We start from the raw sequence: 26,134 nt of genomic DNA, 5'->3' as shown, positions 1-26,134 counted from the left end.
AGGAAGTCGAGGAGTCCCTGTGACTCTCGAGCACCCGATCTTGGCGACACTCATCTGGGGTTATCTGCTGAGTCTGCAAAACAAATTGTACCCAACAAGTGTCTGCCAACATAACCACCGAGGAGCAAAACAACACCCTCAGCCCAGCCCGTCTGGTGTCAGCACAGGGGCAGACACAAACACGATTTAGTGAGCCACAAGCCCAGGCGTGACCCCACGGATTCCCACACACATCATTTACACAGCCCATGACGCTTCTGCCATTCAACACATCTGGAATCGCTGCTGTCAATCAGAGTCGCCTTGTGCCACAGGACCATGGCCGAGGATTTAATCATTGTTTAGGGCACGACCAGGAGCGAGGCTGCTGTCGCTTAACTGGGACCTCACAGCGTCCCCGCATTTCAGAATCTCCCGTGGCCTGATAGGGGATTAATAAACACAAATCTGAGTAAGACGGGCTGTGCGGAGCAGCACCCATCGTGCGCCCTGGGGACGACGGTCGGTGCCGCAGCTGCGGATCACCGAGGCGGGGGATCTCACCGCCGGGACGGTGGCGACACTCGTGGGGGTCGGGGTGAGAGCCGCACCCTGTGGGTCGCTGATGGGGGCTCTCACAGCGATGGGTCACTGGCAGAGCCTCCGCCAAAGGGAACGCCGGTCCCCTCATCACGACCCTCAGCGCACCCGAAGCCAGCCCCGCTCCCACGGGGGCGGGACCGCAGCCCCAGCGCGGCCCCTTCCGCCGGCCGCGGCTCCTCCCCCGGGCGGTGGCAGAGGCGGTGCCCGGCTCTCTCCTCCCTCCTCCCGCCGCCGCCGCTGCCGCCGCCGCCCGGGCCGCTTCCTGCGCCGCCCTGCGCGGGGGCACCGACGTGTCGCGGCGGAGGAGCCGCGCTAGGCCGCGCATCCCGCCCGCCGCCGCAGGTGAGGCAGCGGGGCCCGCCCGCCCCGCGGCCCGACCGCCCGACCGCCCGCCCTCGGCGCCGCAGGTGCCTCCCGCCCCCGCCAGCAGCCGGGGCTCTCCCCGGGGGAGCGGCCGGGAAAGTTTGATTTCCCCGGGGCTCCCCTTTGTGTGAGCGGCGCCGGCGGCCTGGGCCGGGTGGCGGGGCGGGCGGCGTGAGGGAAGGGCGGGCGGGCGGGCGGGCGGCGGGGCTGGCTGCCCGCTTCTCCCCGCTTCTCTCTGCCCTTTTCCTGCAAATCCACGTTCTGGATTTCCATGGTAACCCCCCGGCGGGGAGCGGGCGGTGTCTGGGAGCGGCGCCGGGTGTGTTCGGAGGTGCCGGTGCGAGGCCGGGCCTCCCTCATGTGGTCGCTCTCCCTCCCCCCCGCAGGTCCCCAGCCCCCGGCAGCATTCCGAGCGATGCCACGGGGACAGATATGACGACGGCCTCCCGCAGATACTCCCGGCGTGTTCTCCCCGAGGTATGGCCGGCTCCTGGCTTTGGTTTAGGGCAGGTATTTTGGGGTTTCTTCTGTAAAGCTGGCGCCTGGCAGCAAGGATGGGATAGATCGGGCTGCGGAGCGCCGAAGGGTTTGTTGGTTCCGTAAGCCGCTTAGGATTGCGATGGTTCCTGTGTTTGTAGATGATCCTAAAATTTTGTGCGTGGGCAAATGTAATTTCTTGTCTCCCCTTACTGTAAATTTTCAAGCACAGTGTGTCCTGTTGAGTGAAATACCCCTATGTGCATGTAAAATACCAACCTTCTGCACGCTCAACCAAAACTTTCCCTCTCCGACTGGCTGGTTTAGGCCTTAGTATGTTGTTGGTTCTCTTTTCCTTCTCTGTTTTTCTTATATTCTCTAAATACTTGGGGTTTCTCTTACATCACATCGAGTGTACATCAGAATAATTACTGGACTTCAGACTTGCACATGTGGGGTTTTTGACATTTTTCAAGCATAGGTGGTGTCTTTAGTGTGTTACCTGTACCCTATCTGAGGAGGTTGTGAATGAGAAGTCCTACGGATTTCTGTGCAGCTGTGCTATAACATCTGCTCTGCAACCCTGTTACAACCCTGTTGTTGTTTCTTACTAAAAAACCTGTCTGTAGTACTTTATTATTGTAGTGGCTGCAGTAATTACTCCTTTTGCCTGAGAGTCAGTGTGACTCTTGACCAAACTCTAGTGTAGGTAAAAGCTATAGTTCCCTTGAAATTCTTCGGGCATAGGGTAGTGCTTCTGCTGGGTAGGAAAACAATGCCTTAAATGGACTAACAGACAGGAGATCCGTGGCTGTTTAATCAAAAGTCACTGTGCATCATGTGGGTAGCCTCACAGTGGGGTCAGAAAGTTGCACACCAAGGAGCATCTCTACCTCTGCCATCTGATTTGCCAGTAACAGGATCTGTCCCGAGTGTCCCTGTGTCTTCAGTACCATCTTTCTCCGTAGCAGGAGTCTGGGGGTGTGTGTGTTGGAATTTTGCCTTGTTGACAGCACAAACCTCACGGGAGGAGAAGACTATGTACATTTCCAAGGTTGAAGAAGGGTTTTGTTTGCCTGGAAAGTGTGAGGAGCCACTGGAAAGAGTGGAGGAAGCAGACTGCAGACTTGCTCTTTGGCAGTTTAGGTGGGAAGAGGTTGGGAAATGGAATCATGTATGTGTTATTTCTTCTTTTGGGGCAGCAAGTTTGTGTAGAAGCCACTTCTGCTTTTCTTTTTCAGACTTTTGGGGAAACGAGGAGCCGTGAGTCTCTCAAGAAGAGAGAAGGGCAACAAACATCATATTATCCTTCCAGCTGGAAGGCTCAGTTTTCTTTTGGTTTATTTTTTTTTTAACGCTTTGTTTATTCTTCGTCTTATTTTATGAATGGAACTGAAAAAGCGAGTGGATGAGTGTGAATGTGGATGCTCTAGGTACATGTTTCTGGGGCCTCATGTGATTGAGTCCAAGGAAATATTTACTGGCACATCTAAGATTTGTCTTCCCTATATTTTTAACTTTTTGCACCCACTTCACCTCAGTGCTAGATTTAAAAACAAAAAAAAAAAAAGAATTGAGTGTTCTTTTCAAAAGGTAAAGAACTGTTAATGTATTTCCTTCGTAGTCAAAAATGACAGATCTGTTTACTGATCAGATGTTCTGAAATACTCATATGTAATAGCTGAAATATCCCATCTTTATCAATCTGGTTCTTAAATAAAAATAAAATACAAAAGGAACCACTTTGGATGTGTGTGGGAGTACTTTTAAGATGGGTTATTAGAGTTGGAATAGCATATCCGACGCTTTGCAATATGTCAGAGGAGTTCCCACTAGTTTCACACAGTTGCTGTAAGCAGCAATGTAAGGCCTTCCGTTTGTCTTTTTGGCGTTCTAGATGTAGCATAACCATACTGGTTTTTGGGTTGTAGAATTATTTCTCCTCTGTGTCAGTGGAAGCCATTTGAGGGATGAAAAGGACGTGATGTGAATGGAGGCGATCGGTTTCGTTTGACCTTCTGTTGGGCAGGTATCAGTACCACGAGAACTGTCAGCAAACATGGGTGGCATGCTCTCGTTTCTCACCATGTTGAAGTTTGGATGGTCTTGTTTGCTGAGGACCTGCCCCGTAGAGTGATTTACTGCCTCGTGCCAGTGGACTGGCATCCTGTGTCAAGACTGCTCAGTAAGATATGGGGTATACTGGGCCTGCTTTTTGGTGGTCTCTGGTCTCAGCTTTATGCATAATGTCAAAGGTATTATGTGTTTTATTTTGGCTCCTTCATGGCTACTTGCAGTTCAGGACTTGGGTAAGGCTTTGGAGAGATGCAGTTCTCATGAAAATTCACATTTTTGGAAGATAAGTTTCAAATGAGCCTAACCCTGCTGAAGACAGCAGGCAGAGAGGCTGCACAGGGAAACTTGCTGTTGATGCAAATTGCCCCGAGCTTCTGTCAGACTCCTTTTGTAAAGTCAGGACCTCAGTGTTGGGATTTTTGCTGGGGCTGGTGAAATTCTTCTGCCTTTCCTCCCCATGTCACTGCTCTGCAGTCTCTGCCTGTGACAGACTTGTAGCAGGATTGCCTGCTGGGGCTCCGTGGTCTTTGTTCAGCTGCATGGCCCTCTGTGAGCTGTAGAAGATGCTCATATTTCACCATTTTCCAAGAGGATAACACACACTGTAATGCTGATGCCTGGAAAAAAATGAGTACAAAATGATTTCACTCTCATCTTGTGCGATACTGTGGGCAACTAACCACAGGCCTTTTCTGACATATATTTTTACTGCTTTGCTGATTGTTTCTGAATGCTTCTAGCACCCCTGGCACGCAAGAACTTGGTGCATAATGACCTAAATAGCTGTAGAAAGGTCTGTTCCTCCAGCAGGCAAGCTGCCTTCCGATTTCAAATTAGTGTTCAGCATTGGGAGCTTGGGTTTCCGGATGAGAGGAAGTGCATTTGGTACGTTGGGTACATCACAGATGTTTCATGTAATTGCCTTATTCAGTACCTGAACAAAAGTGAAATATTACTTTTCCAGATAGTTTGTCTATAAGGAGATAATTGCTTTCTAGTTTTTGACAAAATGTTGACATTTATGTATTACTCTAAGTCACAAGACCTTATTCTGTGATGGGACGTTCTTGGGTAATTATTTTCAGAGGATCTTATTCTTGGGTTTAAAGAAGTGAAGCTCAACTAAAGCTTTTTTTAGTTTGTGTTTGTTTGTTTTTTTTTTCATCTGCTGTTGTGGTGTCTTCAGCTGGGGAGGGCAAAAGAAACAAAATACAAAATATAATAATATGAAAATCGGATGTTTTATCCTGGCCTTGTAGTCTATCCATGGTGCTTTGCAGCGAGGATGCAGCTGTCCAGTTCTTTCTCCAGAGTCAGATTACTGTTCTTTCTTCCCTGTTTCCCTTTTTGAGGAGAGTGTTTTGAGATGCCCTTATGAAAGAGACAATTTAAGGGGACAGTGGTGGCATTACTCTTTTAGCTATTCAAGTGCTTTTACTTTTCCACAGTCCCCATTATGCAGTTTGCTGGGAAAGTGGCACCGTCTGAGGAATTACAGAATCTGCTGGATCGTAACAGCACATGTGGCTAAGCAGGGCTGATGAGAAAGGCAGATAACTCATACACAGCCTCCTTGTTGGGTTGCTTTCATTAGCCAGCAAGGCTAATCTGGGTGGTCATCACTCCTGCTAACTTTGCAGAGACGTTCACACCCTCAGTGTGAGAACAGGAGGTTTGGGATACTATTTGGATGTGCAAAATGCACTAAAATATACGTGTGTTTATGAATAGAAGTATCTGTATATTTATTAGGCTTTCAGAAAGGCCAGGCTGACACAGGCTCCTCTCCAGGCTGTGTAAAGAGGTTTGATGTTGGAGTGTGCCCCAAATGTAGATGCCTTGCCATGGGGACAAGTCACAACTCTCCTCTAACTCTGACCTCATCATCCCCCTGACAGTCATCTGCTTCCGAGTCTGAAACCCCAGGGTGGAAGTAGGTTGTTCAGAAAGAGCTTGGCTTAGCAGAACAGCTAAAGCTCATTCTCTGAAACTGCTTCAACATTTCTGCTCCAAGCTAATCTTCCCAGCTCCTCCTCTGAAATAGGGATGTCTGTCTCAGGGCACCAGGGACAAGCGTGGAAATTTCAGCCTGAGGAATTAGCTGGTTGAAAAAAAAAACCTGAAAGCTTGTGTTAGCGCAGTCTGGTTCACGTCTTGCAAAGCTGGTGTGCACTTTGCTCGTACCGTGGCTTCCCTGTTACAGGGTAAATCCTGCTGATTTAGCAAAAAGAGCTGCATAATAATAGATAGGGAAACCTAAACTTTTGAGGACAGGGTAAATACATTAGATCAATAACAACATGTTGTTGGCTGTTGAGGCCCTGGATGGAATCCCTCGTGCATTTCTCTCCTTTAGTTATGTTTCAGGTGTACTTTTCTTAATAAGTGTCTTTGGTGTTTATGATGTCTTCTAGAAGAGGTGAAATATTTTGCTTTAGCTTAATTTGTGCGTGGCTTTTGTTGGTTTTCTCTTACAAAGGGTGTTGGGTAACCAGAACAGTGCTTGCAATGTTTTCATTTCACCCTGTTGTTGTCAAAGCCATTGAAAAGCAGCGGGGATTTTACCGTGCCATTTGTGTTCACAGAGAAATTTCTCCCGCCTTACCTTTGGGATGCAGCGTGTTCCTCTTCAAAAGTACCTGCTGGTTGTCCAATGGGCACACAGTGGACAATGTGGAATACTTAAAGGGAAGCTTGCTCAGTGTTATATGGTCAGTTGGAACCCTGGGGTCTTCCTCTTGGGTGCTTAGTGTCTCTTCACTGATATGACTGGTTTTGAAGCTGAAGTAAAGTTTGGAGAGCAGGTTCTGTGAAGTGTCTGAAGAGCTGAAGCTTTTAAGCTCCATGTTCCTGGGTGTCCCTTGAAGTACCATCTAGCTTATCAAAACTGCCAATTTAAGATGAAGGTATTACTAGTGGGCTGTAGATTTATTTTCATTTGTGAGGGAGAGCGCAGAGAAAGGAGAAATATGAGTTTGTTTAATGCATAAATGGAGACTTCAGGCACCTTGCAGGGATTATGCTGACTTAATAAATTCTAATTTGCATTGTTAATACAAATCACAACTTTACAAACCAAAGTATGCACATGTGAAAATTCCCAGTAAAAATTATTAACTTTTGCAAAGCTGTCACCTGAAGTAGGAGTTAGAAAATTGGTTGATAATGCTAATTAAAAACTACCCAAAAAATGGAGAAATGCAAAGTTAGTATCCATGAACAGACAAGGCTTAGTTTGCACCTTCTCTAATAAGGTGTTTATTTAGTCACAGTACTGGATGTTTGGGAAGCGAAGACTCACCATCATAAACACAAAGTGTGTGAATAACACTCAGAATATGGAGAGACAGTTTCCACAAGTCTTAATACTTGGAAAAACAAGCCCATGCTGCAGAGTTACAGCCGTCCTGGGCAATTACTTCTGAGTAATACGTTTGGTTGTTTGTTGTGCTCTCTTCTAACAGCTGAAACCTGGGGTGTGAAACTCCAGAGTCACAGCGTAGTCATCACAGAAATAACTTCTTAAAAGCCACGTGATTAATACATTACTGACTGCACAGATCTTCTGTTTTGCTGACTGTACAAGTACCCAGGCATGTGGTTATTCCTTTCGTCATCGCAGTCGTTTTGTTGCATGCTGTGAGTTGTACAGCTGTGTCGTATCGGAGCTGCTGAGCGTGTTATTGAACAAGAATGTTTTTAAACAGGGAGCTGTTAAGATGAAAGGTTACCCTTCATGTGTTCAGACTGTAAGAAAACTGTAAATTCAACTCATCAAAGATATTTTCATTGTTGCCACGGTTCATTTGGTTTAACTTCAGCGATAGTAAGTCACTACAGTGACGGTGTAATTTAATTTTGACTAAGGGAGTTAATACATTGTGCACAAAATAGATGTAATATATTTGAAGGCAAGTTGTAACTAAAACCATAATCTTGGGCTCCAGGTTCCATCATTACTCTTGCATCTAACCTCTAAAGTTGTTTTTTTTTAAATTGTCTTAGTTTAATACACGTTGCTAGACAAAATATGAGTAACTTGTGGTGATTACTGGAGAGAACACAGTTTATGTAACACATAATTGTATACAATTTAAGTGCTGATGTCATGAAGTTACACGGTTGCATAGTCTTACTGTGGCCATATGTTCTTCTGAGTAAGAGACTCATGGGGAGTCACCATTTCATAACTCATTTTTCTGCACAGTTTGTGCAGTTAACTGCATTTACCTGCCTTTCACTGGCATGGGAAGTTGAATGAGTTAAAATATTCTGCAGCAGTTCTGTTCTGTCTTAACATGGCGTTTTGTTTGTTTTGGTATGTTTAAATCAGCAAATTTATATATTATTATTACATGTTTTAAAATGTTGAGTCAGGAGACTGGTTATAGGTTCATTTCTCTGTAGAGTGTTTTGTAGTGGAGCACAAGGAACAACTGTTCTGTTGGTGAACAAATAAAACTTTTCCAACTGTGGGCAAAGTTAGTGCACAGAGAAGGGCTTGGGTGTAGGGCAGGATTTCTGTCTTCATAAGGACTTGGCAAATATTCCTTTCTAATTTGAATTTAATTCAGGCATTATTGTCCATTTTTCTCTCTCTCTCTCAAGCTACACCTCCTTGCCTAATTTAAGGACTGCATTTTGTGGAATGCCTGGTTTGGGGCAGTACAGATGGCTTTATTCCTGTGCAAATGTGGCTCTTCATTGAGGTTAATTATCCATAAGGTCCTGACTTATGAGGATACTAGAATAGCTGTTAACTATGAATAATTTAGTACAGCATCAGATTGCGTGCCACTTAAGAAGGCCTCTGCCTGTGAAGCTTTATATGTTGTTGAAATCCACTCGGTAGTACGAAGGTTACTGCTTGCACTGATATTTTATTGTACTCTCTTCATTCTATTTTAAGATTTGTCAGTGAATATTTTATGGTGATAAGTAACAAAAATATCCGTGCAAGAGTAGGTATAGTTTGGTTTTTGAAAAGCTGAGGTGTTGAGCTAGACTTCAGTCTTAAACTGTCTTTTAAATTTGTTTTTAATCCTTGACTAGCATAATACAGTTAGCATTTTCTCCACTCATATTTATGTAGCTGAGACAATTCACATTCTAGACAGTCCTTTTAGGTGGTACTTTGTTGTGGGGAAGGAGGAAGGCTTAATGAAATACTTGCTAGCAAGAGTACAAGATTTCAGTGCTTCCTACAAATTGCCCTAGTTGCTCATACATCTGGCTAGAGCAGACTGTGTCTCATATTACAGAGCCTTTTACAGGAGAAAACTGCAAATACAGCACTCTGAAGCAGTTCCAAGTGCAGATAAATTTACTGTATGCCTTAAGGAGACTTGGTCATTGCAACAGAGCAATGGATGTGTTTTTTAAGAATGCTACAATGACAGTGTTTTGTCATAATATACCAGATTTTTCACAAAACCACCCCAAAACATCAGGGAAGAGCTTCATGAAGAAAGAAGTTGCTTTGTAAATGTTAAGGGAAAAACATAAAAATATGAACATGCAATAGAGGTAGTAGAGAAAAAGGAGGTTTGGGAGCTTTTTGTGGAGAGAGACTGATGTTTTATGATATTTAAGGAAGATCTGTCAGATACCTGGAAAGGTTTTTTCTCTTTCTGACTGTTGCAATTCTTTGTGTCAACCAGTAGGGTTTTTTACCCCTCCTCATTGGGATTCTCTATTACAGCTGTACTTATATATCTTAACTGGTCTTTAGAATTGTCCTGTAGGACACTTTCAACCTCATTTAGAACGTAGAACTCTTTTTTTTTTTTTTTTTTTTTTTTCTTTCTAATTTGCTGTAATGTGTGTGACGCTGTTAGGATCTGACAGGGTGAGGTACAGTCATCCTTCAGTGATTGAAGAAAAAATAGACCTTTTATCTTTTTGTGCTCCTTCACAGGGTAGTAAGTAATTTAGGTGTCCATTAAGGGTTGGTAGTTAAATGCTAAGATCTTGCTGGATGCATTTAATTTCTCCTTAAAGGCGAGGATCCAGATTGGTCCCTTTGAACAAGCTCTCTTTGAGCTGCACATTATGGGGATGTTTTAATAAACATCCCTGTTTAAGAGTTTTAATGAACTCTCAAACCTCTAATAGTTCTGCACTTTACTACTGACTGATACTTTGATGGAAATGCGTTTTTGTTTACAGATGGAAAGAACTCATTAAGTTCAGCCCTGGTGTAATTTTTTTAAGGCTGTTTATTTTCAAAATGGGAGCTTAAAATTGAACTGAAAATTAGTGGGACTTTCCTCACTCTGGAGCTTTTTGATCTATGTTTTAATTGTCTTCTCTGTGCAAATACTTTTTATGGTGAAATAAACTGTAGTTTTACTAGGCAGCCAAGTAAAGTTGAATTATCAATTTCCCTGATATTCGAGAGGAAATTCTACGATGAGTGTGTGCACCATGGCTGCAGTAACTATGGCAAGAAAGCAAGAAGTGCCTGAAAGATTTTTTTTTTTAATGTAACATTTTATTGGTGCTGTGCTATCCTCCAAACCTAGAGGTGTGGGAGGAACAGACTATGAAGTTGTATTCTGCCTTTTATTTTTGTGTTTAAAGTAAACTTTCTCCCGCTGTTGTTGAAATGTGTCAGTTGAAGTATTGCAGTTAAAAAAAGTACTGGAGTGTCATTGTTTTGCTACAGTGTGTCAGCAGAGCCTTATTAAAGCCTTGATATTTATTGTTTCCTATTTAGCTTTTATCAAGTGGTGATTTTATGCAATGGCATCAAGCCACAGTTCTTCACCAGTGCCTCAGTCAAACAGCAGCGATGCTTTCTTTAAAAAAGAAATGGATGCCACGAAACGCTTTCGCCCTGTGCAGTCACTGCCTGATGTGTGTCCCAAGGAACCCACAGGTAATGCTGGTGTGCAGGGAGAGTGGGAGTGCAGTGAAATTTGCTAAACTGTTTGCAGTTGTTCGGTCAGCGTTTCTCGCAGTGGGTGCAGTGTACTGAGCCACAGTCATGTTTGTCCAAGTGTGCTGCAATTCTGCTTTATACCACCCAGTGTCCCTTTGGAGCAATAGGAGAGGGTTCCCATTTGCAGCTTGTTTTAAGATGTTCCCATTATAGATGGGATGTGATTCCACATTGTGGCTGTAATCCATACTCCATGCAATAAGGGGGAATAGTCTTTCAGAGCCTGCAGCAGATGTGTCCTGTGTACTTGGAGTCTGGCTTGCATGACCTCTGTGAAACATCACAGCCCTTCTGCACTAGGAAGCAAGAGACTTGTCTGTAGTGCTGTTTTAAGTCTCTAGTGCTGTCACAAAACCAGGTTTTGGTCACAGTTCCAGCTGCTGTGGTGCACTAAAGCTGAGTTTATAAAAATGAGTAGGTGGGGTGGGATCTTCAGAGTTACGGTATGTAATGCTAATGAATTGCAGCTGTCATTCTGACCAAGTTCAGAGTATTAGAAATCTGTTTGTGGTTGGAATTTTTTTCTCTGCAGTAGAAGCTAATGCTGTTGAGCTAAATATATTTAGTGAGTGTCAGTATACCAATACTGTGTTCAAAACTTGTGTTGGCTAATCTGATAGCAGTGCAAGTTGAAGTGTTGCAGTAGAATATCATCTGTCTTTTGCATAGATAATGCTAATCCACTGTGTAACTGGGAAGACATGGCTTGCTCAAGAACCACAGTTTAGCAAAAACTACAGCTTTGTTTCTGACCTTAACAAACTGTCTTGTCTTTTGTGCTGCAGGCGATCCCAGTAACTTATGTGACAGCCCATCTCTAGTTGTGGATCAGCAAAGATGGACTATTTATCATTCCAAAGTCAATCTCCCAGCAGCACTAAATGATCCTAGGTTAGCAAAAAGGGAATCTGATTTCTTTACAAAAACATGGGGAGTGGACTTTGTGGACACTGAAGTCACGCCTTCATTCTACCTCCCACAGATCACCAAGGAACATTTTGCATTATACCAACAGGAAATCGCTCCGGTAAGAATGCCCAGGTAGATGCTGGTAGTGCTAGGGACCAGAAGGATATCCTTCTTCTAATTAGAATGTCCCTGCTAGTAGTCCATCATACAGCTAGCCGATAATTAATTTGCTTTTCCGTGTTTATTGGGTCTTCTTTAGGCATTTCTTGTTTTATAATCTCAGTATCCATCATGTGGAAAATGCTGTCTGATTTGTCCTGAGGCAATTTCATATATATATATATATATATATTTTTTTTTTTTTAGTTTCTGTCTCTGAATACTGAGCTCTGCACCAAGGCTTACAGTTCATATTTATTCTTTCTGTTTCAGAATCCTTTTTTTTCTGTAAGGATTGTTTAATGGTTGGGCTCTACAGTGCTGGCATAGCATTCTCAGACCTTTGGGTCAAATGACTACATGCTACAAGAGTTGAAGACACTTATTTAAGAGTCTTCAATCTAAACATTTATACATGAAGTTCTTAAACTATAAATAGGCCTATTGTCTTGATGATTTCTTTTGTGACAGGAAGGTTTAAGCTACATCTAAAGACACCAGGACCAGCAGGAGACTTCTACAAACTCTTAAAATACAGGTGGCAGTAAGTATGTAGCATTCTTTTTTTTCTTTTTCACTGAAAGAACATGTAGAAGTCTCCTGCTGTTTTCTGCTTCCTTGGTTTGTAGCTTCCTTATTTTTTTGCTGGTTTGGAATTAGCTACAGGAAGTGTTACTTGTGTAACTGTAGTTAAAGACTGTGGAAGTGAACTGTCTATAACTGAACTACAACTGAACTATTGCCACCATTAACTCACGTATTCAGCGTTTTAAATGTTTAAGATTTCATCCTTTAAAAGTAGCACTTCATTGATTACTGCTAAATGAAAGAAGATTTTGAAAACAGGGAACTGACCTATGAGGCAGCTCCTAGCAGAACTCTAGTTAACATTGGTGTTCTTTAGAAATATAATTTCTCACCACTGTAGTCTCTGGTGATGTATGAAATTTGAAGCTCGGCATGATGAAACAAGATATGTGGTTTCAGCAAGGTGCTCATTAGTAAGATATGGAAGTAATTTCTACTTTGATCCAATTTAATTTAGCAATGAAAAAGTATTCATTGTGTGTTAGTGTGATTTCTGGATTAGACATCAAATAAATGTTTGTATATGTAATTACAGTTGATCTATGGTTACATATCATTATGTAGAGAAGTTATTACACTTCTTCAATAACTTCTGTGTTCACTTTCTTTCAAATGTTGAAATTTTTGGTACCTTTCACCTGGACAAACTGTCTGAGCTTATAAAAGGAAGAAAATACTGTTGTGAACTTGTCAGAATTTATTTGGCATAATGCAGTTGTATTTCATTGAATGTCCTACTTCAAAGAAAAAACCTTATTTTTTAAAAATGCTTTTTAAGCCTTAGAATAATTCTTTAATATCTTTTCTCTTTTACAGAGAGAGAAGGTTCATGAAAGATGCAAGAATATTTGTACTCCTAAAGATACCTTCGACAGGACTCTATTACACACACACGGTACAGTCAAAGCCATCCTTTAGTCATTAAAAAGTAATGTCTTTTTGTATGAGTATGTTGTGTCATCAATAATGAATGTTATGAATGTTATTCATTATTGATTCTATAACATACTGATCATCTGTTACTTGCTCAAGGGCTGCATGTGCAGTAGTAGCTGGTGATGATTTCTTTGTAACAATAATTGGAAACTCAAACATGGTTGACGAGAATTATTCAAGAACATTGCTGATATTTTACAGGTCAGAATGCTTGTGATACCCGCTTTGAAACTTCTTCTTGGCATGTTTGCATTCATGGCAGGTCACTGGGTCCCCAACAGTGTTTTTTTCAACTGCTTTTTATTTTAACCTCCACTGAAACTGTTGCATCAAATTTGCAGCAGCTGTTGTGTTGGCAGTGACGAACAGCAGTGCAGGGTCATTCCTGTGCCTCTGCCATGAGGATCACAGGGTGGCTGAGGTGGGAAGTGACATCTCAAGATGGTCTAGTCGAAACCATCTGCTCAAGCGGGGCCACCAGTGGGAGGACAGTGTCCAGTTAGGTTTTGAATTTATCCACAGATGGAGATTACACAACCTGTATGAACAACCTGTTTCGGTGTTTGACCACCCTCGTGGTAAAAGGATTTCCTTATATTCAAATGGAATTTTTCATGTATCAGTTTCTGCCCATTGCCCTCTGTCCTGTCGCTGGGGACCACTGATTAAAAAATGCTGTGCCTTCCTTACACCCTCTCATCAGATCTTTAAACACATTGCTAAGATCTCCCCTGGGCCTCTTCAGTCTAAACAGTCTCAGCTCTCTCAGCCTCTCCTCCTTGTATCTTAATCGACTTTGTGGCTCTTCACAGGATTCACTGCAGTATGTCCAGGTCTGTCTTGTACTGAGGAGCTCAGAACTGGGCAGTTCTAGCAAGGCTGAATTTCAAGATTTTATGGCAATAGTTCAGCTAATATGAAACTAGATATAGGAAGGTGAGAGGCAAAATCAGAAAGCAAAGATGAGCAAAAGACAAGTAAAAGGAGAAGAAACACTTCATAACTTGGAGATAGTTTTTAATATTTAATTTATTTTCTCAAAAATGCTAGCATAAAAGGGTTCATTTACAAATCCCTGTCTGATAATGCTTATGTATATCAACATCTACAGGTAATGCAGCAAGAAACATTCAGTAGTTTACTTCTGATAAAGTTCTTTCAGTTGACTTTCTTCCTTCTTTTCTGCGCCAAAGGAAACCCTTCTGTAGGGTTTTTTTGTATGGGTGTTATTTTGGAATAGCTGCTCCTGAATGTCTGTGGCACATACTGCAGAATAAAGGTTTCTTCTTCAGTCTTAATCCCTTTTGAAAGAGTCTGAGTCTTTTGTTTTTAAAAAGAGAAAATCACTGTGTCACCAAATTAACTGGGAGGTCCTTGGGTAGCCAGAAAGTAGTAGAAGCATCATTTGGTTAACTGAAACTCAAGATTTTCTGTAATTTCTGCTGTTAGCATTTCCTGTCTTCCTTTAACTCCAGCCCACAAGACATGTCCTTTCACTTCCATAAGAGTTGTTCTGTCAAAGACTTGAGGACAGCAGGATGATTCCAAGGTTGTCTTTTGTATTTCAGTACAAAGAAAGTAAGAAACAAATCAAGTAAAAGCAAAGAGGTGAGAGCAGTGTGGGAGATGATGCTGAGCTGGCACTTACTATGTTTGTCAGGGGTGACCAGACCATCCAGCAGAGACATGGGCTTGTTGCTTTTAAATTCCTTAACGTTTTTGTCCTCCAATGTGCCCTCCCTCCATAATGCACACTAAGTTAATGAGTAAGGGAGGAAAAGGGGATTTTTGACTGAAGCTCAAGAGTCTGAATTTACTTTTTCTTCAAGTTCTGCTGATGTATAATAATGCAGCTCTTTCCCCAGCTCAACTCAACTCCCTCACCCTCTGCAGTTGACAGGTCAGCTTGATCATGGGAAGTACAGCTGCTTGATCACTGTGTTTGGGATTCTGTCCTGAGCCCTTGTTTGTACTTCTGGCCAGTCTTTGTGCATCCAGTCTCCAAGTGCTGTGCACAAGTGGTTATATGGCAGCTTCAGTCTGGAGCACCAAAACTGGGGTGATGTTAGAAGGACCTTTTACTGGCCCTTGCTGCTGCCTTAATGAATGTGAGGTGCTTTGTATGTCTAACATTGTCACTGTCAAATCAGCCAGGTGCAAGCACCTTTGAGTGGTCTGAGCATGAGACCTGAACTACAACGAGCAGCAGAGCATTCCAAAGATTCAGAATATTTCAGGTTGGAAGGGACTCCAGAAGGTCTTGACTGCAACTGCCATCTCAAAGCTAGTTCAGCTGTGAGATCAGGTCAAGCCATTCAGAGCTTTAGCCAGAAAATCTCCAGGGATGAGCAGCCTACTCCAATGCTTAATTGTCCTCATGGGGAAAAAGGTTCTCCTCCTGTTCAGTCAAAATGCCTCATATCAATTTATAACCCTGTTCCCTCTCTGTGAGGAACATGGTATTGTTGTCTTGAAAACTTCCTCATAGGATTCACTTGTTCAAGGGAATTGTATTCTGTTGTTTGCTCATGAATGACTACTTGTGTTTTGTTTTAATTTTAGATAAATCCAGAACAGATCTGGAACAAGTACCTAAGGTATGGCTTCTGTGCACTCTGAGCTTTTGTAAGGTTTCCTCGCATGAAGTGTTGAATATATGCACGTGCTTTGTAGCAACTTTGTCCTTGCTTATGACTTGGGTTGATTCTCAAGAGGATCTGCAGTGCTCAGAATTAGAAAAGACTAAGAACAATTTGTTAGTCTTTTTTTTTCCCTTGTTGTTACCCATGGTCTTGATTTTTCACTTAAAGTAGAATACAAATCCCTTTTTTTTTTATTCATCTTTAAATAAGAAAAAAGTTAAAACCTCAGAGCTGAACAAAATTAGCCACCCTCGGAGGAAAGGGAACCTGAAGAGTTTGGTAGAAGCTTGAATATTGCATAGGGTACAACTTAGCATTAGGTTTAACTCCTTGAATCCTTGATCAAAGCTCTCTTGCATATATGCATGCAGTATATATATGCTTTTTGTGTTAGGTTGGCCAAAGACACAACTCCAGATTCCATTTTATTCTGAATAATTTTTTCTGAGCACATTAAGAAGTCAGAGTGTTAATGTGGGTCAGCATCTCTGCCGGTTGTGTGGGCTGTGATTTGAATACCTGTCCTTGCCTTGTTTAAAGTCCAGAGAACAAGAATGCTTGATTGTGGTGTGGTGCTGTAGTTTACGTTGAACCTTTTGAAATCACACTTCATAAATACAGGCAAAAGGGTTCTGCTGTGTACCTGGAAGCCCAAGGTTTGTACCAGTTTTGTCAAGTGTAAATAATGTTATCAGAGAGGATTTTCGATCAATAGTTCTCCAGGATATTAATGTTGTGTGTTACTGACTCTTCCTGAGCGTGTTTGCTGCACCCTGACAGCTGGCTCAGTCTGGTAGAAGCTGTGGCCCCAGAAATGAGCAGAAATCGGCAGCAGGATGATACCCCAGTTAGTGGAGGAAGGTTGGCTCAGATTCTTTAGAGGACCCACCTGCACTTTAATGCTGCCTATGTTTGCACACTCAGGATGTTTAGATCATCTCAGGTGTTTGAACACTCATGCAGTTTTGGAGCTGTGCCTTCCACTTTTGGGAAGATAAGATTTTGTCAGATCACAAAAGTGAAAAGTAAATTGGTTGTAAGGTCTGGAATGAATTTGTTTGCCTCAATAAATGAAAATTTGGATTTTGAAATCAACAAATAAGGTCTCTGTTAGCTTAATGAGACAGGAGATGTGTTTAACTGGGGCAGAAAAATGTAGGGCTGAGTGAGGCACATTTATTTCTTTTGTTTTTCTATTTCAGATTTTTATGAAACCAGATTTTGCCTTGGAAGATTCCTTAACATTTAATACCGTTTTACCATGGTCTCATTTTAGTACCGCTGGTGGGAAAGGAAATCGTGATGCAGCTTCCTCCAAGTTACTTCAAGAAAAGGTACAACTTTGATGCAAGATGTTGTTATCCATTGCAGCTGTTGGTTACTACAAAGAAAATCCACTGCTGCTGTTGTGCAGTGTTTGCTGAGACACCACTCTTGTGGGCTTTGTTATCTCTCACTTTACATCAGGCTGCAGATTGTTACTAAAGAAGCATCTTACTGAAAGAGAACAATTTTTCCCTGCTAAATAGTTCTATCAAATCTGGAAAAAAGAATCTGTATATGATGTAGTAGCTGGCTCGTCATGGTGGCTAAAATATAGTGAAGCAGGTATATATTGAGAAGTTCAGAGATGTGGAGCAGTTTCTTAGGGAGGGAAGAGCATTTCCATGAGAAGGGAAAGCTAGAGGTTGTACACTGTGTAAGACTATTATTTTCTCACATCTCAGGAAAATTCCAGATTCGAGGCACTGTGGTTTCTATGCTAAAAGCAATACTAAATCCTATGGGGTTTGTATTTTAGGAGATTCCTCTTACTTTAGTTGTCATGGCATCTGCACTGATCCATTTTTGCATTTCACAAAGGAGAGCATGAAAGCAGAGCTGCTTCTTTCATATTGGAAACAGAAGTCTTTACTTGGTCTTTTTAAATTTTTTTTTGTTAGCTATGTAGTCACACTGTAGAAAATCTCATAATGAATCATCTTTATGGTGCAAATACCCATAAAATGCTTTTAGAAAATCTGCATAATTGTGGAGTCTGTTTTCTAACTTTAATTTTCCCTTCTGTTTAATCTACCAAACCTTTTCGGAGCTAGGGGAAAAAAAATTAGTAAGGTATATTAAAAAAAAAACAAACCAAAAACCATGGGATCTTCTGGAAAGTGTTTCCAAATTTGCAGGAGTTAGTCTTCCTGCTCTCCTGCCAGGTCAGGAGGAAGAGACAGGCTCTGCTGGAGGCCAGCTCATCAAGTTGTGCTCCACACCTAAAGTTGGAGGAATACTTCAAAGTTTCCTGAGGCAGCTGCCATCTGAAGATGAAAAAGCAGTGTCTGGCATATGTTTTAAATTTCCAAAGTGTTCCTGGCAGCAGCAAGATGGAAACTCAAGAAGGACTTTGAGTGAAGGAGACCCAGAGCCCTCTCTGATGCAGAGGAGTGAAAATAAGGCTTTAATAGCCATGAGCCAAGCTGCTTTGGACAGGTGATACAAATACCTAAATAGCACAAAACTGTTCAGTTGCCTCCAAAGCCACTTGCCTAACAAACAAATTATTACACTGCTTCATATTACTGAAATGAGCCCAGATTTTTTGGTTTACTTTTTAAAGTCTCTGAACTGCATGAGGTTTACACTTACACATGTAAATATGCACCCTGCTGCTGTAATTGTCCTTAGCTCCAGGCACTATTTTTCAACGGGATTTTGAAAACAGTGCCTTAAGCACACCTCCTTAGGCTATTAGTGCTTTTGAGCTGCTGCTGATGTGCTTGAACAATTTCCCCATGATGTTTTTCTCTTCCTTACCTCCTTCCATGTGTTGCCCTACACTGGGACTGTAAGCTCTCTGAGGCAGGTACTGTCATTTTGTTCTGTTTGTTCTACCTCGTTTAGCGTAGTGAAAGGACCTGGGGCATCTGGTTGGTGCAGTCACATAAATAAATGTTTGTAATAGCCCCTTCTCTGATCCCTGTGTCACAGCTTGTCTCTGTTTTTCCTGTGGCCACATGTGTCACAGGTGGTTGGCGGAGGATGCTTTTGATTGAACATATGCACAAAAAAAAGATGGGTTTGCATATTGGATAAATCCCTAGTGTATCCGTAGAAAATGCGTGAAAATAACTGTTAACAAGGAATCATCCTCCAGCTGATTTCCTTCCCATCTCTGGATGGACCTTTTGAAATTTAGTATGAGGTTTGAATGCTTGGCATCTCTTAGAAAAACCAGGTCATCTGAGCATTAGCATTCAGACAGGCATCCTGATGCCTCAGTCCTTTGAGTTTGCATATTCAGCATCAGCCAGAACACAGAACTTTTATAGGTCAAATAATCGGGGCAAGCCAGCGGTCTGGTAGCTCTTCAGCACAGAGAATTGGAATTTCAGGTTCTGAACATGTAGGTCTGCCCCTGGGAATCTCACAGTGGCAGCACATAGGAAATATGTTTGGTACTAACTCCTCCTACTGGTTGGCAAAATAGCAACTGGAGCCAAAGGTATCCTGGAGATTTTTCTACACAGAAGGTATACTACAGTCCTTTAAATAAGCAGAGCCATTCCAGTGATGTGTCATCAAGTGTAGGCAGCTGCACCTTTAGCAGCTTCAGTGACACAAATTAGACATAGAATACTTGCACGTGTACACTGTTGCTGGTTGCAAGCCAGTATCCAGAGCAGGCTCCTGCTTATTGTCCATATTCTAACAGTGCTGGTCTGCAACCATATGGTACAAAAGTTTTGGGTATTTTAGAGTTATTTGTTTTTTCCAACTTGTTATTTTCAAGCAGGAGAAGCATCAAATCAGCCTTCCCGAAGTGATTTTGAGTTCCTTCCCAAAGAAGTTATTAACCAAAATGGATAGTTGTTTGCTTGCTAATATGACAAAGAGATTTAGTTTTTATTAGCAAAATTTCTTCATGATGCAATAAGACAAATACCCTGAAAGTGTGTTTGCATGGTGATAAAGCTTCCAAGTCATAACAATAGTGTTCATTTTTCCTCTTCCTTCCTCTTTCTAGCTGAGCCATTATCTGGACATTGTGGAAGTCAATATTGCTCATCAGATTTCTCTGCGCTCAGAAGCATTTTTTCATGCAATGACCTCTCAGCATGAGTTGCAGGACTACCTCAGGAAAACCTCCCAGGCTGTAAAATTGCTTAGAGAGAAAATCTCTAAAATTGATAAAGTAATGTGTGAAGGATCACTTCGAGTTCTCAGACTGTCACTCACCAGAAATAACTGTATAAAAGCGTACAATAAATTGAAGTTAATGGCTACTGTACACCAAACACAGCCCACAGTACAGTTGCTGCTATCCACTTCTGAGTTTGTTGGAGCTTTGGACTTAATAGCAACAACACAGGAGGTGTTACAGCAAGAGCTTCAAGGTATTCACAGTTTCCGGTAGGTAACCATCTAGGACATGAATAAAATGCAAGTAGAGCTGGAATGTGTCAAGCACATCATGTTGGCTGAAGGGGTTTGTTCTACCTTTGTTCATTCATTCTTAAAGGACACAGTACAAAAGGTACAAAATGCAAGTGTGGCATAAGCAGTGTGATTAGTGCCTGATGATTTTATTTTTTTTTTAAAGTGGGATGAACTTTTAGCATCCAGATGCTTTGTACTACGTTCGTGTTTACGGATATTTTAGGGGTGCAGAGATGAGAGATGAGCTGTGGCTGGACTCTCATCTTGCTGGGCTTGTAGCCCACAGCTGAGAGGGTGTTTTCCATGTAGGGGTCTGCAGTCCTCCCAGATGCAGCACCCCAGGGATGGGGTCTTTGATACACAGATGCACTCCAGGCCTCTGTCTTTTAGTGACTGATCTGGACTTGTGGTGTTAAGGGAATATGCACAGACCATGTGTCAGATAGGTCAGCCCCAGCCTGGGCTTGTGCTGGAAGGAGCTTTGCAAGCAAAAGCCAGTACGAAACTGTCAAGCAGCAGTGGTCTGATGTTGACAGCTGGTCAGATGGGATGTGTTCAGCCACGTCTGCTCTTGGTGGCCTGGAGCGTTTCCTCTGCACTTCTGTGAGCTGCTCAAGTTGCAAAGGGAAGAAACAGTGAGGAGGTTCTGCCCAGGCTGCTCTTGCTGCTGCGTTTTTGCCCACGTTTGCAACTGGGCAAGGTCCTCTCTCGTATGCAAGACTATTAATACAGTAGAATTCTTTTAGCTGACATAAAACAAGCTATCACAACCATCACAGACAGTTTAAAAGTGTTGCTTGCAAAGCTGCTAGTGTGGTGTGGTGCTGGCAGAAGTAGTGCGTGGTTAAATCAGCTCAACGCTTGTATCAGCCAGCTGATAGCTGTATGCTTAGTTTTTAAATTTATGCTGGGTGAGGGGGTGGTTTGTTTCAATGTTAAGTGGTTCCTGCAGCCTGATGGTCCTCAGCTTGCATAATAAAAGCATGGTTGTTGCTCAATGACCGTAACAGGAATATTGAAAAGTTTTTGTGGTTACTGCTCTTGTCCATCTGTTCTGTCAAGCTCCTCTTCTAACACCCTTCCAGCGGGTTTGGAAAACTACTCAGATTTTATGTGGAAAAGATCTTGGGAAAAGTAGTTACAAAATTAAGAAATAAAAAAATAAAGGAAAAAATAATTTAAAAAGCTAATAAACTGTTGGGGCGAAAGTTGCTGGAAGCTGTCAGTGCTTTTCTGAAAAACCTAGAAACAGACCATCTAAAAAGTGTAGATTGTCCCTCTTCAGCCACCTCAGCACGTTTCTATCCTCTTTGGTGTTCCTACTCTCAACCACTTGATTATGTTGCATAGACTGTGACTGAGTCCCATTTGTGTTGATCCTGATGATAGTCAGTGTACTTCTACAACCCTGTGACAACATCAGTCAGAATTAGTTGTGTTTTGCAGTTGAGAAACCTGTGTGCTCTGTCAGCAGAGAGTGCCATTCTCTTGTCATTGTGGTTGATGTACATGATGTCCCAAAAATGTGCCATTATTTAAAAATTACCCTCAGGCATGGAACATATTTGCAGGTTGTCTGTAAGGAGTAATTTCTATGAATAAAGCTTAGCTGGGTTTTTACAAATAGTGACATGAGTGGGAAATGTCCCCACTGCTTTGGATAATGAAGGCTCAGAAAGGTGAGTGAAGGGCAGCCTAAGTCAGTTGCCCCACCAGACATGAAAGTGCAGCTGAGAAGTTCCCAGCACAATTCCCAAATCTCTCAGTGGGCTGTATATATATATATACATATATATATATATATATATATAGCTTGTGTGGAAAAATAACGTGCCATGGAAAGATGGAGATCTTGATAAAACTTCTAAGAAGAATGTTGTGTTTCAAAAAATAAGTAAAATTTTCAAAAATCTCAGTTGATGGCAAGATCACATACTTCAGCTTTTCCCAAGAAAATACCACAGGGATCTTCTTGCTTTGTTCTGAACAAGAATACTGCAGCTGTCAAGTGAGTTAAATACCTGGTTTCTTTTAAGAAGAGATGAACTTCTAAATGGGTAGCTCATTTTAAAAATATAATTACTGTCTTTTTTTGTAAACAATTTGCATCTGATTTAAAAAAAAACAACTGAAAACAAACAACTTGTTGCTTTAGTGTTGTTATGGCAGCTCGTAGAATTTGCTTTAAATGGAGTCATGTCAGAATATTTTAATATAAAGCAGTAAGAAAACTACTCAGATCATCCATAGACAATAATTTTTCTCTTGCAGTACTATGTGCAGAAAAAAATGTGGTTTGCCTCTAGTTGTAGTAAAAAATGAAAGAATCTTAATGGTTCTGTGAAGTACTAAATTGATGTCTTTAATCTAGGTTAATATCCCTAATTATATACATATCAGTTGTAACTGCTTGCTGCTACTCTAGGATACAATTAAAGTTTTAGAGCTCCAACCTTTTCAAGTTGATCTTCTTAATTTTACAAAAAAAAAAAAAACCATAACAAACTAATGTGTTAACTAAATTTCAGATCTGTTCTGCCGCTTTCTGCATTGTTTTCACAGTCCTTGTTAGGGTGATGGAGATAACAGTGGGTTTATTTTTTTTGCACAGGTATGCTGGCAAACCACACTTTTATACTTTTTTGCACAGTAAAACCCAGGGACATGAAAAGTAGTTCTCACTTGTGTATGTTAAAAGAAGTTTTACCCTGCACTCGTAATTTTACATCACAGAGTTGTCACATTCAGTACTCATTGAAGGGATCTGACGTGTGACCGGGACCTGTTAAGAGATAATTGCCAAGGTGTTTTGCTGGAGTGTGAATTAAGGTTTGCCTTGTTTCTGGATGTTTCAGGCTGGGGGCATTTTGGTTGCTGTTAGGGACTAGAATATCACAGGCAAAGTGGTGAGAGCAAGTGCTGGGAACTCTAGTTGGATGTTTCCATACCTGGGGTTGGAGGGGGCAGGTTATGTTGTGTTTCAGTGCAGTTAAGCACAGTTACAGAAATAATGAACCAAAGAGCATCTTCATGCTTTCCTAAGAGCCTTTGTATTGTGGGTATTAGTCCTACAATAAGTTTTGCAACTCCAGTTATTGTGTTGCAAATAATAATCTTCAGGGGTTTTTGCTGTTGTGTTTGTTTTGAAATGTCCACGATGCAACTGGTTTGGATTTTCTAGAGGCTATTTTTGCTTAAATTAGATATTTGAAATATGTCTGCTTTGTCTATTCCAATGAATTATTGAACAACAATTTCAAAAGCAGACCACATCCCTGATGATCTTGAAATAAAAAAAAAAAACAAACATAAATTAATCTGCTCAACTCCAGATCCAACAAGAATCATTGACTTCAGCTCAGTACTGGCCACGTGGATTTCTGCAGGGAGGAGATACCAGGGAGTCATGAGTATATATATGATCTAATGGTCCAGCTACACGAGCACTGAATTAAAGCCATGTGAATCCTCCCCATTTTGTATCCAGGTTTTTTATCTAAAATATCACAGTTTCTACTAATTCTTATTGGCAGAGTGTCTTGTTTGTTTGTTTTTGTTTAAAAAAAAAAAAAAAAAGCAGTCTGATTTTTACAGATATTTGTTCCCAGCTGTCAGTGGAAGTTGAAAAGCCTGGAGTGTTTGACATCTCTGAAGTTCTCACTTTTAGTTTTACTTTCCTAGAAATTTCTCTAGCTGCACAACTTTTAAAGACTGGTTGATATTTCTGATGTGAGAAATTCACTTGTGGTTCTGTATGACAACAGTTTGCAAAATATGGTTTAAAATCTCTGACACATGGAAAAATGTTTTTTATTTAGAGTAGCATAAAAATTGCAAATTAAAAAACTCTTCTGTGTTCTCGGAAAGCCATCCTGCATTGTAATGCTATTACTGCATCTCAGTCATGTGAATTTAGTGTGTAACCACATCAAAAACTCCAATGTTTGAATTAGAAGAACTTGTGGACTGGTGAGCTGAGGAACTCAACAAGCAAAAGAAGTAGTATTCTTCCTTTTCAACACCTTTATACTGACAAGCACTGAGTATTCTTAGTTCTAGTTCACTTCATTGGGCAGAGAGGTACTTCACACCTTCAAAAAAAAAAAAAAGTCCTACTTCCAAATTTTATCCTCCATCAATATTCAAGTCCATATGTTTTGGTGCAAGGTGACAGTGTCTCTGAAAAATGCATGGTTTCAGCTGCTCTGAGGAGTGAAAGATTGAAGCCTCCCATTAAGCCAGTGTTGATTGCATGGAAATTACCTGCTGGGTGGTTATTTTCTTCAACTGTGAACTAATGATTCATTTTCAGGTTGATTATTTAGCTCACATCTCAATGGCTGTTTTTCGTAGGCATCTTGGCTTGCAGCTTTGTGAACTGGAAAAGCTGATAGATAAAATGATGATTGCAGAGTTTTCAACTTATGCTCGCAATGATTTAAATAGACCCCTAGAAGATGATTGCCAAATTCTAGAAGAGGTATGTCTGTTATTGAAATAAACTGTCTGATGAATATGTTTGCATCCTTAACATACTTAATTAGCACCAACTAATTCACTCAGGTCCCTAGTAGCAACACTATAATTTTAGACTATTTCTCTTCTCATCCAAACCTTCCCCCACCCCTTTATTTTTGTACTTGATAAAATTAAATAATTCTAATTAAACTCAGAACTGCCATCCAGCCCCACTTTAGTTTTTTCAAAATAAGCAGTTCGCTTTTCTCTGTTAAATACATACCGAGTTCACTTTATGAACCTCAGCATGTAAGTGGAAAAGAACATGGACTCTTCGTTGACTTGGCTGTAAAATTTCAGTTTTGCAGTGAAAGCTGATATCTGCATGTTGTTCTCATTCTGTCTCCCTATGCTGTTATGGGTGCTTATATCAAGCATATGGCTGCCCTGAATATATGCTTCATTTGCAGTACATATATATATATATATTCCTCATTCCTCTCGGGATCATAAACATATGAAGATTAAGCTGTTGTAATTGCTTGCTAGCCTGGAAAAGATTTTTCTGGATTTTGCCTGTACTGTTCTTCAATAATTGCTAGACCCTAAGAACTGCTCAGTCTTGTTTCATAAAATGTAGTCATTGCCAATAGCACTGGAATACTCCCTTTTTGGCCCTAGAGTTTCTTCCCCCCTCTGTGCTGCAATGGGCCAGCCTCTCACTTGGGCTGTATTTAGTGTCAGTCTTGCTCAGGGTAAGGAAATCACTCATCATTAGAAATATCCATGTTTTTAAGCCCTAGTAAATGAGCCCAATTAAGGAACAGGCAGGAAAGAGAGTGGGAGAGAGGAACTCGGCTGATATTGCCACAGGGAACTTTGTAGAAGTAAAGCATGGAATTAGGCTCAAGGTACTGGACTGATCTAAATGCTGTTCACTGTGTGCTTGATACACGAACTTTCTTGCTGATGTGCAATTTCTTAGAATTGCTTCTTGTCTTCACTTTGATATTTTTCATGCATTTTTTTTAATTTTCTTTTTTCTTGATAGGAGAGACTCGTATCTCTAGTATTTGGACTTCTGAAACAAAGGAAGCTAAATTTTTATGAAATATATGGAGATGAAATGATTAATACTGCAAAGAACATAATTAAACAGGTAAGCCAAACATTTCTGATGTATCTGACAAGCCTCAGATACAAATTAATTTTTTAGTTGTTAAAAAACATCTGATGATGTTTTTTGGTGGCTGATGGTCTCTCATTTAGAGCAGCTGAGCTTGCAGACACTAAGGGCTTCTTGAAGAACAGAGGTCTGCAGAAAAGACTTTTTGGAAGGTGTAGATAGCGTTACCACACCCCAGTTTTCTCTGTATAATTACAGTTGTTCTGAACTTTCCTTTCTCTCAACACAGGGCTCTCCTGAATAGTATAGTTGTGTTATAACAATGAAATGCATGGGCTAGTTTGGGTAGTGACATGACGGCTTTTGTTTGCAAACAAAAACATAGACTAAACTTTGAGTGTGTGTTTGGTACTTTTAATTTTACTCATCTTGTTTGTTTGCACACAT

General features: G+C 41.3%; 1 protein-coding gene across 2 annotated transcripts in view; it reads left to right on the top strand.

The window, feature by feature from the left end:
• The first annotated feature begins 799 nt into the window (after positions 1-799).
• Positions 800-26,134, top strand: part of VPS54 (VPS54 subunit of GARP complex) — a 45,268-nt gene continuing 19,933 nt past the window's right edge. The window contains exons 1-11 of one of the 2 annotated variants that reach the window (XM_050316650.1): positions 800-924; positions 1,332-1,422; positions 10,217-10,378; positions 11,227-11,332; positions 11,424-11,468; positions 12,914-12,992; positions 15,596-15,630; positions 16,952-17,009; positions 19,691-20,076; positions 24,457-24,583; positions 25,613-25,720. In XM_050316650.1, coding sequence (XP_050172607.1) covers positions 10,243-10,378; positions 11,227-11,332; positions 11,424-11,468; positions 12,914-12,992; positions 15,596-15,630; positions 16,952-17,009; positions 19,691-20,076; positions 24,457-24,583; positions 25,613-25,720 — 1,080 coding nt within the window. In that variant the 5' untranslated portion in view covers positions 800-924; positions 1,332-1,422; positions 10,217-10,242. Of the gene's footprint in view, positions 925-1,331; positions 1,423-10,216; positions 10,379-11,226; positions 11,469-12,913; positions 12,993-15,595; positions 15,631-16,877; positions 17,010-19,690; positions 20,077-24,456; positions 24,584-25,612; positions 25,721-26,134 lie in introns of both variants that reach the window. The other variant, XM_050316649.1, reaches the window with a different exon arrangement.

This window comes from Myiozetetes cayanensis, unplaced genomic scaffold (assembly GCF_022539395.1).
Source record: "Myiozetetes cayanensis isolate MyiCay16 unplaced genomic scaffold, myiCay2020 scf2-11, whole genome shotgun sequence".
Lineage (NCBI taxonomy): Eukaryota > Metazoa > Chordata > Aves > Passeriformes > Tyrannidae > Myiozetetes > Myiozetetes cayanensis.
This window is presented reverse-complemented; position numbering and strand designations above follow the sequence as displayed.